General features: G+C 38.5%; 1 protein-coding gene across 1 annotated transcript; it reads left to right on the plus strand.

Annotated features, from left to right (window-relative positions):
* Positions 1-37: 37 nt before the first annotated feature.
* HMMR (hyaluronan mediated motility receptor) lies at positions 38-15,637 on the plus strand. The gene is made up of 18 exons (XM_054841655.1): positions 38-219; positions 1,362-1,460; positions 2,082-2,158; positions 2,953-3,033; positions 3,783-3,971; positions 4,275-4,361; positions 4,889-4,989; positions 6,191-6,265; positions 7,289-7,467; positions 8,279-8,427; positions 8,695-8,909; positions 9,491-9,607; positions 10,424-10,582; positions 12,253-12,405; positions 12,516-12,615; positions 12,846-13,022; positions 13,551-13,713; positions 14,481-15,637. Exons 1-18 carry the CDS (start codon positions 174-176, stop codon positions 14,498-14,500), a joined length of 2,187 nt encoding a protein of 728 aa, XP_054697630.1. The 5' UTR covers positions 38-173; the 3' UTR covers positions 14,501-15,637.
* The last annotated feature ends 418 nt before the right edge of the window (positions 15,638-16,055 follow it).

The raw sequence follows: 16,055 nt of genomic DNA on the forward strand, positions 1-16,055 counted from the left end.
CTCCCGCCCCCGAGCGTATCGCTGAGAGGGAGGTGCGCGTGCTCCGTTCGAGGGGCGCTGATTGGCTGAGCGAGCCTCGAACGGGAGGAGGTGATTGGCTACCCGGGGCGCGTGGTGGTGGCCGTTAGTCCCTTTGAACGCTGAGGAGGCCGCGTTACCCCTGGGCTGTGGTCATGGCTTTCTCTAGGGCTCCGCTCCGGCGTTTCAACGAGAGCTCCGGTACGTGCGCGGCGGTCTCCTCTCTTCCGCTGGGAGCGGGTGGTGGGGGAAAGGGAGAGCCTTAGCTCTTGGTAGGGGTGTCTGAGGGAAGAGGGATTGGTGTCTGACTGAAGAGGGACTACCTCAGTGTCCTAGTCCTCTTGCTTATACTTCCCCCTGTGAGGGGAGCTGCCCGGAACGGTGTGTTGGAGGACCTCTTGTCCAAGCCTTTGCAGCAGTTTCCTTTGGAGGAAAAAAAATTCTGATTTCGACTCGAATTCTGGTCGTAGGTAAATGGCTACTAAATATAGCAGTGAATATTTACGTATGTATACAGTAAATAAAACAGTGACAGACTACTATTTGCTAGGCTTCTGTGATACGAAAGTACAAGAGAAACGTACAGAACTAGTCAAAACTGAAGTACTGCTACTGTGAGAGTATTTCCTAATGTAAAAGTAGCTGAATGCCCCTCTGCTGCTGTCACCTATTCCTACATTAAATGAAATTGCTGTCATTTGCAGAAAGCTGAAGTGAGTAGATAAGTGTTTACTGGGCTTAAGATTACCTGACTACAGTGATAATTGTATGAAGAACTTGTAGCCATCTTGTTTCTGTCTGCTATTTGCCTTAAAATTGTTTAAATTTAAAAAAAAAATTATACAAGTTTAAGTAACTTCATTTTTTGGAGGAGAAGTTTGGCATTCAATAACATTTAAGTAGTCTCTTCTAAATTTGAATATGACATTTTAAAAAAAAAAGCAAACCAGTTAAGTTGGCTTTTTGTCTTTTAACACTTTAGACTGGCTTTTTCACTAATTAGCGTTAAGTTCTTCTGATTGTTTGGAGGCTTTGTTTATGGAAGTTAATCCACTGCTATCACTAATAAGATGCCTTGCAATATTGTATATGTAAATCAGTTTCTAGTTTTATTAGTGGTGTAATAAACCAAGCCTTTCTCCCACCATGTGTGCTGTGTATTTTCTTCATGTGTATGGGGAGGATGAGGAGAACTAAGATTCTAGTTGTTGGTTGTTTTTGAGGTTCTCTTCTTTTTTAAAGCAGACTTAACTTAGATGGGTTACCAGCCCCAACTCATTGAAATTGAAAACTCTATCATTTACCTTAATAGTTCTCTGCTGTTTTGCAAATCTTACTTCTAGTATGTACCCCTCTGCGAGGATCCTATGATGTTAAATCTTCAGATGCACTGAAAAGTTCTCTGCTCTCTGAAACATGTCAACGGGTTAGGAAACAGAAGAGTAAGTAGTCCTAAAAGTTGCACAGAACAGAATGGTATAATATCTTTGAATGCTACTGCTGTTAATGCTTACGTGCTGTTACTGCTCTGTTCTGGTTTAGAAGTTTGTTTTCTGGTGCAGGGGCTCACTGCCTACCTTCCAGCTCAAGGGGATAGCAGCTGTAAAAACATGTCTAACTGAATCTTCCAAGAATAGTTTTATATGTGACTTCTGCTAATTAGGGGGACCTCTGAAGATCAAATAAATGATTTAACTACTTTATTAACCTTGTTTTGGATGATATTTTCATGGTTTTTTTCAGATATAAAGTATCCCTTAGTTGAAAACTGACTGCATGGGTCTGGATAGGGGGGGAAGCTTGTCAGAAGCTGAATTCTCAAAACTGTCTGTCATCTGGTAGTCTCTCTAAACTCTGTCAAGGGCTCAGATGACTAATACTGAACTACCTGGTTGCAGTAAGAAAGCACCTGGCATTGGGTTGTGAAGTGGATAGCCTAATAATCAGGTGACATTCTGTCTTGTATAAAAAGCCAATTAACTTTGTCTAGTTCGGTTAAATTTCCCTCACCATGTGCATGCACGCTCTCTTCCTTCACCGTGCTTTTCTGCATCCTTCTGCAGGTGAGACAAATCTGAACAGTGAGATGAGTGCATCTACCCCTGTAACTACAAGGAGACTCGCATCTCTTGGATCAACAGTAAGACGCTTCTGTGGTGTCTGTAGCACTGTTAAATTCCAGCTAAACCTCATTGTGACTAGTTAAATCGTATAGCCTGTTTATACAATTGCTATTAGCCTACCTGAGTAAACTATGAAACATATTATGGTGCCTGTATTCCTTAGTAACTAAGAAGGAAAAATGAAATTGCAGTGTCTTTGGGAATAATGTGATGATTACTTGAGACCACAGAGTGGCTTGTTGTCTTTGTTACAATGTTGGGTTATTTTGCTTCTTGCTTGCAATATAACTATGGTGCAGCTGCTTATCTTTAAGATGATCATGTTTCTGTTTTCATACAGTGGACAAGGCAAAGCAGAAACCTAGTGGTGGAAGAAACAAAGAGGGGATGCTATTGTATATATAGCTGCTCAGTGCAATATGCATTGAAAAACTATAACCCTGACTTACTAATTTATTTTACTACTACTCATGATATAGGATGAATTCTGCAAACAAACCCGTGGTGAAGAGATTAAAGTGTGTTTTTACAGAGTTTAGGTGGTGCTAATATCTCAAATCTCTCCTTCCTGTCACAGTGGTTATGAGCTGTCCATTCAGAGAAATGCTTATGACAAGTACAATGGTAAAACCCATCATAACGTGATACTTGTCTTCCTTATGTGTGGGAGAGAGATGTCTGCTTTTTTTGTGTGTGTGTCTTTAATAGTATTGTCTATATGAAGGCATCCACTCTTATATTTAACTGTGCTATTAAACAGTATGCAGCTAGAGATCAGTTTAAATATTTCTAATATCTCTGTTTTCAAAAGCCAGCTAATAAATCTCTGAAGCCTAAAAAAGATCTTATCCTTATGAAAGAGAAAAAGAAACAGAAGACACTGGAGAAGGAGGTATGAATACATTATGTGAGTGCAATCCTGTAATATGTTTCCCACTTACCATAATAAAAAAATACAAGCTGGCAAAATTAGCCTCTTTTGCATAACATAGCATACAAGTAGTTTGCAAACAGCTCTGTGCAGAGCAGAGATTATCAGATGTTATGGTATGTAGGAAACATTGAGTTTGTTAATGGAATTATATTAATTCCTACTGATTGTCAACACCTATGCAGCCAATTTGTTTCTTTTTAAAAAGAGAACCAAGTCCTAGTTTCTCTACCCTGAAAAGGTTCTATTTAACAACTGTTTGCTGAGATTTTTGCTTAATAATTGATGTAACATTAAAGTTTGAGGCAGCTAGCTTTTCCTTATCAGTACACTTCTGAGTACTAACTATGCTTCATGTGTCTCAAATGTCACATTCTGTCTTTCTATTCCACAGCCAAAGAGGAGAGTTGGTGTCTGTTGCAAGTTGAAGCTAAGACTATTCTAGCTCTAACATGTGGTACCGGCTCTGTAACATAAAATAAGTCAGATGAAATGCTAGGACTGTGAATCTGTGGTGTGTAATGATAGAGAATTGTAGTGATTCTGTTATCTCCTTTCCTGTGAATGACAGAGTTGAAGATATATATTCTGAATGAAAGTTAATACAGTTTGGATACTTAGCCTCTCCAAGAAAACCACAGGCATAAACTAATGATGTTATTTAAGAAGAATAATAGTAGGAAATAAAGAAAATACCTCTTTTGTTTTAGATTCGTGCATTAGTGAGAGAGCGTGGAGAGCAGGACAAAAAACTTCAGGCTCTGGATGAGGATTTTGTTAAAATTGAAGCAAAGCTGAGTGCTGCAGTTCAGGAGAAAACATCTCTTTTGGCAAATGTTGCATGCCTAAAAAAACAGCTTCTGGACCTAACAAGAACCAATGAACTACTAAAGTCAAAGGTATTTGGACAAATGTATATTTGCTTTGCTTTTGCTGTTATTAAGCTCCCTGGGCAAGAGGAAAATTTAGTTGCTGATCAGCATCTGTTTTCACATCCCCCGTGCCCCTTCATTGACACAGGGATGGAGTGTGTCTGGTTTGGGATCTTGTGTGCTTCTTTCCACAGAGTGGGACTTGCTAACATTCGTCGCAAGGACAGGTAGAGATCAGTGTTGCGGGTGGCGGTGGGACACTTAAAAGGTTGTGGGAAGAGTAATTCATATGAAGGAGTTGTGCTTAGTGGTTTTATATTCATCTCTAAGCTGTCTGAAGATGGTATGCAGAAGAAAATGAGCAGCCTATGCGTGGAGTTAATGAAGCTCAGAAACAAGAGGGATGCTAAGGAAAAGGTAAGACCACTTGCACTGCATAGGATAGTAATTCTGAGCTGTTCAGAACAGACAATGAAGAGCTTAGAACAGAACTGCAGATCATGTTTTGTTTCTGTCCTCAACTTGGTAGTTTCCTCTACTTTCTGTAGAGTGAAAATAGAGAAGGAAAGATCAAACAACAAATGTTCTTGATTTTGCTGTTGATGTGCAGAGTAAATGTGAGTTCAAGTAAGGAAGCCTAGAAATGCCTCTGTTAAAATAATAATCTGCTGGTCAGACTATTAATTGCTTTGAACACTAGTAGTTCTAAGCATAGTTTGAAGCTCTTACACGTTTGTGTGTTTCGGCGGGTGGTGGTGGTTGTTTTAACAAATGACTAATGTCTTTATAGACGAATACTTTGAATCACATTTAGCTTAGTAACAAGTGCTATCATTAAATTGTAATTATGAATTAATTTCCATTAACCCTTGTCTCTTAGACAATGAATTTTTCTTACTAAATCTCATTTTGGTGGTAATATTTGTCTCTTTTTTTTTTTTAAGACTGCACTTGCAAAGCAGGAAAACATGGAAATGAAGCTGCAGGAAGTGCAAAGGAATCTAGAGCATTCAAAAGGAAAAGTAGCGCAGTTAGAAGAAAAACTGTAAGTAGTAAGGAAGGGAATTGACTTAGATGAATGACGTTTTGTCATCTAGCTGTGCCTACATGTTTATACCTTATAGTAACCATGTAGTTTAGGGAAAGTACAGGCTGTGTCCCTACAGGGAACAGAAATTATTGGTATTTGTGACCTGGAATAAATCTGATGGAATGAAGTTTTAGGAACTGCTGTAGTATTATAAAATAAACATACAAAATACTGTTTCTCTAGTGTATCTAACCTTTTTCTAAAAGAGAAATCATACCATCTCAACCCTTTGTCTTCCAATGTGGTATGGGTACAGTTTTCTTGGATGTAGGGTGGGGAGGGAAGATGTATCTTGAACAGAGTTGTTGTTCATCTTGGAGCAAGACATTCATGCAGATTGGTTACTTCAGTGTCTGGCCCTTTACACTAGTAAGTTAGGGGTAAGCAAGAATGAAAAAGCATTGGACCAGGAGTTGAGATCCAAATTCAGTAGCCAGGCAGTTGACACGGATTCGATGAAGACAAGTGTGTTCACCAGCTAAGTGTATAGAAGAGCAGTTGTGGTGCCTTCAAAGTTGCTTCATTCTCTGAAGAAAGGCAACTGCAAAGTGTCTTGGCTGAAACAGCTGTATGTAGGAAGAGAGTGAGTTCCAATTCTATACTTTCTATTCTGCCCAACTAATGTCATTTGCTGTACAGGAACGGTGTACTAACATACAGGCTATTTCTGAGGATGGCAACTTAAGGATGAGCTTGTAAGGTATATTTTATGTCAATTTTGCATGAGTGGCACTGCAGCATCCTTATGCTTTCTGCATTTACTTAACATCCAAGTGCTCAAATACTAGCAGAGTTGTTATACGTAATTTAGAGTTAAAATACACAAAGCAAATAACGCAGGTAGTACAATTCACAAAGGGAGGCAATGATAATTTGTCGAGTTAATGCAGCTGTTCTAGAAAACCTGCTTGTGGCAGAACATGGCTTGGCTTCTTTACTACAAATGAGAAGACCATATGGAACAAGTATCAAAATAAGGTAGAATCACCTCTTAGAGCCAATACCAGTTTGTCAGCCAAACTGGATTATGAAAAGTATGTATTACTACCAAGTTGTGATGCAATGGTCACTTTTACTTGCTTATCTGTAAACAAATAGTTTACAAGTAGTTCTGATTTGTTTAAATACAGCCATCATGAAAAATTCCTTGTTGTAGGTCTGCTACTGAGAGAGAGAAAGTTGAAGAAAAGTCTGACACTGAAAAACTCCTGGAATATATTACAGAGCTCAGGTAACAACAAATGTTCTTGAATTGGACTGGGTAAGTTAAAAGGCAGTAAGAGTAACCCTCGCTTATGACTGGTGAAGTACAACCTTGGCAACTATCCTATTTAACAGTCTTAAAATGGGGGGCGAGGGGAGAAATTGGATATTTTTCCATACAGTGGAAAGAATGGAAAGGAGTTGTAAGATATTATTTTAATGATCTTTCTAAATGGCTCTGTTCTTTTCTGGGCTAAGTGATGCTATAGAGAATCAGGGTCCTGAAATCATGTTTTTAGCCCAAGTTATTTGTACATAAATGAAGCTCATTCCTTTTCCTGTAAAGTAGGAACAATGTACAGTACGGGGGGGGGAAAAAAACCCACCTCAATCTTGGCTTCCAGTGAACTTTGCAATACTCTATTGCATTTAAGAGTTGTGATGAATTAAGTAGGTGTGAGCATCAGTCTGATTATAATATTACTAATCCAGTGGCTTGTAACTGATTGAAACTAATCAGTCTTCACAGCGTTGTGTCCCTAGTTCAGAACATTGTGAAAATACAAAAGTGTTTAAATTTAAACCAGTTCACTCTTTGTCCCCCCCAACACTGTCAATTAACTCAATAAGAGATTATTCATTAAGAGATTTTTCATTAACTGACTATATATATCATAAGATTCTGCTTATTCTTGTAAAATCTGGTTTATTAATGTTTGTGCTCTTCTGTCAAAACTCAGCTTTGTAAAAAAAACCTGCATGTAACAGTCACCTGTAAATCAATTATAGTGACTAATTCTGGTTTTATCAAACCTTTTTTATTTTATTTGTGTGATTGAGATGTTTTGTTTTAAAAGAAACTTAAACAATGTTTAAATTGCTTTTAATTGTAGTTCACCTGTCTTAATGTGGAAAAACTTGCGTCAGCCGAAGTAGGTGAAGGCAATTTTCCTGTTAGAAACAACAGTCCTATGCATTCTTCTTTTTGTGCTGAAGTGTAAGCGTACAAACAAAATTCAGTGGTAACAAATACCTGAATTTTCTCAAACAGCACTGTTGCAGAAACAGTTGAGAAATACAAACTAGATGTTGCCCAGATGGAGAAGACACTGATAAAGAAGGACCAAGATATCAAGATGCTGAGGGATACCCTCAAAACAAAAGAGGAAGAATCGTTTAAACTGATAGAAGAACTTAATGAAAGGTGTCAAATGCTTGAACAAGAAAAAGGTAACTGGTAGTGCTTGTATGCTCTTCACACATGTGGGATCACTGACATGTCTTACAGGATCTCAGGTCCTAAAATATCAATTTAGATTGGTTTGTTCCAAGTTAAGTCATGTCTCTGAGCTCCAGCTGAAAACAGCTAGGCATGTTTCGAACAGTATGGAAACTACCCTGAATCTGACATCTATTAAGTCTAAATTTCTGTCTCCATGGAGGGTAACTAAGGTAGACAGTACAGAAATGAAAATTGTTTGCATAGTAGGAATGGCTTTAATCTGACAGCTGAACACAAATGACTTGTTCCTCACTCTTCATTGAGAAGCAGTATGATATTGCCTCAATCCACTGTTAGCAGCTTGTGCACAAGTTCATTGAGGTATTGGGAATGTGTCTAGGAATCCTTCTTCACCTCTTTCCCCCTCCTCTCCACCAAAATCGGCAACCTTGCAGCCTGACACGGGTACTCGGTTCTCTGTGTAACTGCTTGGCTTTTATGTGTTGGTATTATGTGGAAGAAGCTTTGGGGAAGTAATTTAATTGTTTTTTCCCCAGCCATACTGCTGTTCTGATGAAGGCTAATTGCTTGATCCAAAGATTCCCACTGTTAAAATTATTTTTAAAGTGATGTACTTTAAGCCAATTTTGAGGAGTTTCTAGATGGGTTAAAGATGTGGTTTTGTTTTGGGCTTCTTGTTCAGTTTTTTCCCCTTCTCTAACTTTAAAGCTAGAATGGAAGTACTATGAAGAATAAATGTTGTAATTCTTGGAAGACAGAGAAGGGAATTTGTGTTATAATCCTAATTCCTCTATGCAGAGAAAGAGTTGTCTGAGAGCAGAGGAAAATTCATGAGTATGAATGCTGAAATAGAAGACCTGAAAAAAAAAATTGGCTTAAAAGAACAAGAACACCAAAAACTGCTTCAGAAACATGAGGAGATGGTGTCTCAGCTGCAGCAAGAGAAGGTAAATACAGACTATAAATTAGACTTGGTTACACATGAGATGACTGTATTAATAATGGTCTAATCTGTGGAATGTACAAGTGGGTGCTGGCCAGCAGAAATTGTGTGTGGTCCAATAGCTCTCAGTCATAGCTGGTATGATGGGTATTTTGGGTTTTCCTGTAGATTTGACCTTATTCTTGTGCTTTAAAATTTGAACACTGCAAACTAGTGTTTTAACCTCTAGAAAAGTACTGGTAGTTTTAAAACCTGATACTTTGGCATGCAGGAGTCATCTGCATCAATGCACCAGAAGTTACTAGAGTTTCAAGATGAGATAACAAGTGAGAGACGTCTTCTTGAAGAAGAACTGAGTGATACAATGAATGAGCTGAATAAATTACATGCTAAGGAGAAGAAAGCTGAAAAGTTGGTGAAGCGGTTGGAACAAGAAACCAAATCTCAAGCTCTTGAACTTGCACAGATGGAAGTAAAGTTGAAAGGGTTTGTGAAATAAACTGTCGTGTTTTAAAGCTTTGAAAGGAAAAATGTTAAATCAGCATAAACAAAGTTTTTGAGCCCAATTCAGGTTTTCAGGAGACCTGATCTAAATTTGTTTCTTGCTGGTTGTTGGTTGATTAGACCTAATCCAGCTGAGTGACTTGTATCAGTTTAATATCATCTTAATTTAAAACTGTTTAATCAGTGTGCTGAGACTTGCTTGAAATGTCAGTACTGTAGTAATATGATGTCGCTGTGAAGGGTAAGCTACAGGCATGTTGGATGTTTCTGCCCTGGAGAGAGCAATGACTAGGAAAGATTTTCAAGCAAGTTGTTTGTTCCTTTCACGTATTGGAAGCTTACTATTAGGTGTTCAATCTCTTCTGTAGCTATCTTGGAAAATAAGGCTGGGGGAAATGGTTAGTTAAATCTGCTGTGAAGATTGTACTTTAATACTTGAAGTTACTGGTTTATCACAATTAATTTATTGCTGCCTTTGTAAGCCTTCTGTAACTGATAACAGCATTTGGTAACGTGTTGAGATGTACTTATCTCCACTGTGGAACACTGAATTTTTATTTCAGGAAGAATGCTGAGTTGGAGCAAATCAATGAAGTGCATAGCAATGCTGTTTTGCAAATCCAAGAAGAGCATAGCAATACATTGTGTAAACTTGGGCAGACTGTTGCTGAGTTTGAAAGGTATTTAAGTTTCATTAAGTTCTAGGACAGGGATTATCAATAAGATTACAATGAAATGCTGCATATTCCTATGCCTTGATACTTAACACTGTATGCGAATGTTGGTACAGTATTAGAGAAGAGGATTGTGGGATGGAGTGGATGACATTAAGAAGTTGGTGTATTCCTTTAGAGTACTAGTCAAGTGTAATGACATACTCACTATCTAGTTCAGGAAACTGAATGTTTCTTCTTCTGAAGTGTAACCAGTTGGAATACTCAAGTGCTCTTGAATCGCAGTCAGAGTTGTAACACTAGTGATGATATCTTTGCACTAAAATCCCTTGCAAAAAGACTTCTTATTTAGGCTCAAAAATTGAGATTATTTTCCTACAGTTCTTGCAGATCTTTCTTCTCAAAATATTCAGGTTGTGGAAGTATGTAAAAAGTGATACCATTATCGCAAAGTATGCGAGGCACCCATAAAGGATCAAGTGGGATATTTGCCAATGCAAGCTTCAGATATAGTAGGTCTTTCGGTGTTTAAAATAAACACCAAAAGACCTACTATATCTGAAGCTTAAAATACCTACCAATATGCAAAAAATATTTGTATGGCCGAAGATGTTGTAGTGTTACTGCTTATGGCTTTATGGAAATGTTTTGGGTTTTTTTAAACTTTGGATTTATCAGTGTCAGAACACTGCCGTGTGTCCAGATCATAACATCTCTTACACTTATTAACGTGAACTTGTATTGTTCTTGTAAGGCATGAACATGTCAATCTGTGTATTGTCTAAAGTAACAAGATTTTTCTTATTTGCATTGTAATACCAGCTACAAGAAGACAATAACTGAAGAAATATGCAGTCTTAAACTGGAGAACACCTCTCTGCAAGAAGAAGTTGCCAACCTAAAAAAAATAGGTCAAGATAATCTACAGCTGCTTCAGGAAGCAGAATACACTAAAAATAAAGCAAAAGAAGAATATGCGAGGTACTAGACAGACAAACTTTTTCTTAAGCTAAAGAATGCCTGCTAAGGCTTGCCTTCTTAACTAGAACTTAACATAGTGCTCTACCAAATAAAATCGGTATTTAGCGTAAGCTTAAGTTTCTTCTTTTTCCCAGTGCAGACTGTTGAAAATATTGACAGGCAAAAATTAAGTTTACATGCATTAGAAAACCGATTTGTTCAATCAATTGCTTTAACTTTTTCCTTTATGTGGAACATATAGGAAAAGGAAAATACTTAACTGAAATATGTTGGAAAATAGTCTTTGTCAGAAATATCAGTTACAGTGACTGCTCCACAAATAAGATCCACATGGGCAGACAAATACTTAACACAGAGCTCACCCTCTACCACTCTGAATGTGTCACCTCAAATTCTGCTCACAAGCAGATGCCAATTAACTGTCCATGAATTACCAGACTGCAGTGAGGTAAACAAAGGTCCTCCCTCTGCCTAATATGAAGCACCACAGTGCAGCTGATAAGTAGTAACACCCAAGAAGTTGTCTTAAGCTACTAGCTGAGGACATGTTTCTCTGGCTGGCTAACAGCAGCTTAATGGTGTATGTTCTCCATCCAGCTCACTGCACAGAGTATGAGAAAGTCCCTTGCTGTGGGCAAGTAACTGACTATTTGAGGAAGTAGGGGAGTTTGGCCTTAAAAGGTCCTAGCGTACAACCACCTGTATGAGGCAACTGTGGTAACTGCCTGTACATGAGTTGTGTTGTGGAACATAGTGTGTGTGTGTGTGTGTGTGTGCTGGAAGATTTCCTTCCCTGCTTCTTTTAATGTGGTTCCTAGCGAGCTTCTGAAGTTGAAGCTAGATTTGGGTCAACAACTATGCTCTAATCTTTTTCCATGTGGATAAAGGACTTACTCAACTGCATGAAAATGCTGTTTTGGCCAAACTGAACTGGGCATTTCTGATCTTCCCAACTCTCTCTCTTTGCTGATTCATAAAATGCTTCTGTAGAGTTTTGTAAGGCTTCAGCTGTCTTTTTCACCCATAGCCAGTGTATTAACATTGTCCAAAGGACAATTACAGCTTTCCCCAGCTTATTTCAAAACACCTGTGCTGCTTAAGATGTTGCCCTTTCTTTCTTCCCCACCTGCTTAATATTGTCCCCAGCTTCCCCTAGAGCTGGTAAAAGAAAAACAGCTGAAGAGTTATTTTCTCTTTGATTTGCTGGCAGGAAAGGGATTCTTAGTCTCCACCTAGGTGATATAAGAAGCAGCTGAGGTTGGAGAGGGAAGGCGATGCTTTAGGTGTAGAGTTTTTGAACCCTTGAGTACATCTACACTGAACAGTCTTGACTAGTTTCTGCTTGAGCAAACCTCTGCATGTAAAGTCTATCTACTAACATGTCTTCCACTAAAAGCTGCTGGCATTAAACAGCCATGAACAGGAAATACATGGTCTTTCGTTGCTTCAAAAGCACTGCTTGCTTTCCCCATAGGAGAAGTTGAAAACGTACTTCTCGGACTTGATTGCTTTCTGTATTGTTCTTGTCTGGTAGCATGCTTTGTGCAAACCTTTATTTCGGTTCTTCTAACAGCTTTTCAATCATGGATATTTGTGTTTTCAGATTTAGACTAGTGTAAAAAAAAAAAAAAAATTATGGGTTCATTAAGGATGGATGGTATTTTTCTCAGGATGCTTTTAGAAGTCCAGACAAAGCTTGCACTAAAAGAAGCAGAAACAGAGAGAACAAAAGAGTCTTGCCTTGCACAAATGACTAAACTTCAGGAAAAACTGGAAGAGGAAACTGAAGATCTGAAAAGAAAACTCGAAGTGGAAAGATCAAGGTGACTTTTCTCAAACTAAACCTGCATATTATAGTACACTAAAGTTTTGGTGTGAATAAGTGCTGAGAGCTAACAATGAACATAATGAAACTCCACTTCTTGCTTTCTAGGAAAACAATAAATGAAGATGTGACCTCTAGCTTAAAAGAAGAGATAAAGACCTGGCGTAATCTATATGAAGATTTACATAACAAAACTAAGCCTTTTCAGGTGTGTTATGAAGTAGATGTTTATTGGTATCTGTTAAGACTTATGCAGTTGATTCAAGTTCTGTGTTCCGTTGCCCATTCTAAGTCATTAGAAACTGCAACGGTTTCCTAAGTTACTCTCCCTTGAATTAGCTATTCTCCTTCCCAAATTATTCTGTCTTTGTAGATTTTTAATTCAGTAAAAAGCTATGTTTAATTAATGATTTCTAAAAGATTCAATACGTCTTTCAGCAACAACTAGATGCATTTGAAGCAGAGAAGAGCGCTCTCTTAAACGAGCACGGTGCAGCCCAAGAAGAGCTGACTAAACTAAGCGATGCATATGCTAAACTACTTGGCCACCAGAACCAGAAGCAAAAAATCAAGCATGTTATGAAGTTGAAGGAAGAGAATACCCACCTGAAGCAGGTTTGTGAAATGAAAAGTTTGAAATCTCCAAGTTATTCATTTGCTTGATTCCTTTGTTTGTTGCTGTAAATATTTATAGACTAATCCTGCAAATGACTTGTTGTCTATGGTTCTTAAATTCCCTGCAAGAGCTAGATTAGAACAAACCAGTGGCCTCCAGAAACAGCAAGAGAATCTGTTTTAGTTTCAACTGAGTATATACAGAGGGATCACCAGTGCAAATAACTACCCCTACTCTTAGTTTGGTTGCTTTTTCTTACCTCTTTTGGAGATTCTAGACTTAATAAACTATCTGCTGAAAGCAGCACCTGACAGTTTCAGGCTACTGTACTGCTCAGTGGTGTTATACAGCAATTATACAACGGTGTTGGTTTCTCTACACCTCTGTCTCTTTGGGTTTGGTTTGTTAATGCCACCAATAATTATGAATGTCTGTTTGGCAGTACTTAAAGGGGCTACTTCAGAAAATGATGAAGCAGGCTTTTCTCCTGTTCTTAATCTAACTTCCAAGTATTATGTTTTCCTTAGGATCTCTCGAAACTCCGTGCGTTGCTAGCAAAAGAAAAGCAAACCAACAGAGATCTTCAGGAGCAACTATGTCTAATTCAGGGCATTCGGCGTTTTGATCCTTCCAAAGCTTTCCAGCATGATAGCAAGGAAAATATTCCTCCAAAAACTCCTTTAAAAGAAGGTAAGCTTAGATATTGATGTAACCACGTCCTTGTACCTCTTAAACTTAACCAAAGAAGGTATGACAGTCTTGCATTTGCTGAAGGAAGGAGAATGGCATCTCTTGTGTGTTCCATAGCAGATGTTGGAAGGCTGTGCCCATGGGGTACTTCCAGCGTGCTGTTGGCTATTGCGCTTTCCAGCCCAGTTTCTTACAACCTGACCTGAGCAGGTGGGATGTCGGGTCAGGCAACAGAAAGTTTGGTAGCAGGGAAGAGGAAGGTGTGGGTTACAGAGAATTAGCTGGCTTACCTGATCTTGCAAGATGTGAACTTTGTTTTGCTACTGTGTATCGCCTACAATTTTTCTCCTGTTGTAAAGCTTCCCCTTAACAGCTAGTCAGGCGATAGGCAGTGTCTCCTGCACAGGTGGTAGAGTACAAGTGGCTTGGCCAGAGGTTTGAGCCCTGGTTCTTTAGCTGCTACCTGGCAGGACTGTAGGCTGCTGTAGGTGTAAAGGTGTAGGATGCAAAAGGCCTGCCGATGGATGTGGAGTGGAGCAAGAAATGGCAAGAGTGTAGGGGTGCACGAAGGGAAGCAGTGCAGGAGAGCGTGGGAGGGTATAGATCTCAACCAGACCTTCATTTTACTGTATGTTCCAGGGTCAGAATTTCTGGCTTACCTGTGATATGGAGTCTAGTGCCTTCCTCCCTGCAGCAGACAAATAATTACTCAATGTGGTGGGAGTAATAGTGAAAACCCCAGACTTAGTAACGTTTTTCCATTGCAGGTAATAAAAACAAAATTTAATCTCTTCCTGGTATTAAGAAAAATAAATCGCCAATAAATTAATGTACTACAGAAGACTTCAACGGACTACTTGTTCAAGGTGAACTTGGATGCTGTATATAATGCAAATTAGTAGGAGTACTAGAGAAATTGTCTAAATTGATCTATTTTTAGAAAAACTGCTTGGTCATACCCTTACTGAGAAGCCATAGGTGACTATGCTCCAGACTCCTGGTAACATCGTTACACTCTTGAACTCTGACAAGTATGCGCTGTTTGACTTTTTTGTATGCTGAAGCTACTTACCTTGTTTTCAGCAGAGCAGCTTCAGTTCAGATAAAGGTGAAGAAGCACTGGAGAATAAGGATGATGAAATCTAATATCATGAAAGATGTGTTTTTGCATCGATCTCACTATTACAGTTTTGTGTTAAATTACTTTCACTGTTATGGTTGTTTCAATACCAATGGCAGAAATCCTGCCAAGAGCCCCTTTTTCCTCTGTGGCCTACATAATATAGAACCAGTGCAGAAAATTGGACTGTACAGTTAGTTTTGGTATTCTCAGTGGGATCTATATTCAGCATGTGCTAATTTAAATCCTGGGGCTACATGTTGCAGCTATTGATCTTCAGAAGAGGATTTTCAGGTCAAACTCAAATTGACTGCATTTGCCTAAATGTTTGCATACTGTGGCTAGGATTAGTGTCTTAAGAGAAATGTCTATTTTATGAATGCTGTGCTCGCTGGAGACTCTTAAATTGTAATATCTTTGTAGGCAGCTGTTGTAATTGATCAATGCTATGTGAAGGGGAATAACAACAGAACTTGTCGGAGTTGGATGGGAGGATACCCACTGTATGTGTGTTCATTGTACAGACTTGAGTTTTAGCAAGAATCTGTTTAACTGCATCTAAAATGAAGAACGCTTTAGCACAATAAAAATTTTTAATTAAAGAATTTGTCTGTCCTTCACGAACCAGGGATAAAAAACAACATCAAATTACATAGTGTAATTGACCTATAGTTCTTTGTTCTAGTCTTAAATCTTCACCACAAAGCCCAATGTCAGTCTTGCCTCAAAGACGATTATTTTGTAATCTTATAGAAATTTTTTAGCTGAACAGTACGATACATACAACCTGCAATTCCCTTATCCTGTCATTTCCTCTGAATTCATCGTAATACAAAAGTAAATACTGGAACTTGAGTGAAATGTGGAACTCTGTGTTCTTGTTGTTGTATCTACAAATATCCTGCATAGGGGTGCTGCAGAGAGACAGTATACAAAGCTTAGCGTGGTGAATATATTGCATTTATACTGACGTTATAAGCTTACAGACAACTGATAATACCTGGGAAATGAGATAACAAAAATGCATGTGAAGTCCAAGGAAAGAAATTGCTAGGTCTTGTCTGTTCAAGTCATCTTTGTGTATTTACTGGATTACTTGAACTTATAAAGATGGAGGATGAGGATTAACTTCAGGTATTTGAGTTGAGAAATACGTTGTGTTCAATTTAGCAGTTTGCATGAAGTGCTGAGAGGCATATTTTAGTAAGGAAGTTGCTGAAAG

Source organism: Grus americana, chromosome 14 (genome assembly GCF_028858705.1).
Source record: "Grus americana isolate bGruAme1 chromosome 14, bGruAme1.mat, whole genome shotgun sequence".
NCBI classification, from domain to species: domain Eukaryota; kingdom Metazoa; phylum Chordata; class Aves; order Gruiformes; family Gruidae; genus Grus; species Grus americana.

Coding starts and splice junctions, on each gene's coding strand:
- HMMR (XM_054841655.1), top strand. CDS start 174: ATGGCTTTCTCTAGGGCTCCGCTCCGGCGTTTCAACGAGAGCTCCG. Junction 220..1,361: donor GCGTTTCAACGAGAGCTCCG/GTACGTGCGCGG, acceptor TCTTACTTCTAG/TATGTACCCCTCTGCGAGGA. Junction 12,406..12,515: donor CTCGAAGTGGAAAGATCAAG/GTGACTTTTCTC, acceptor CTTGCTTTCTAG/GAAAACAATAAATGAAGATG.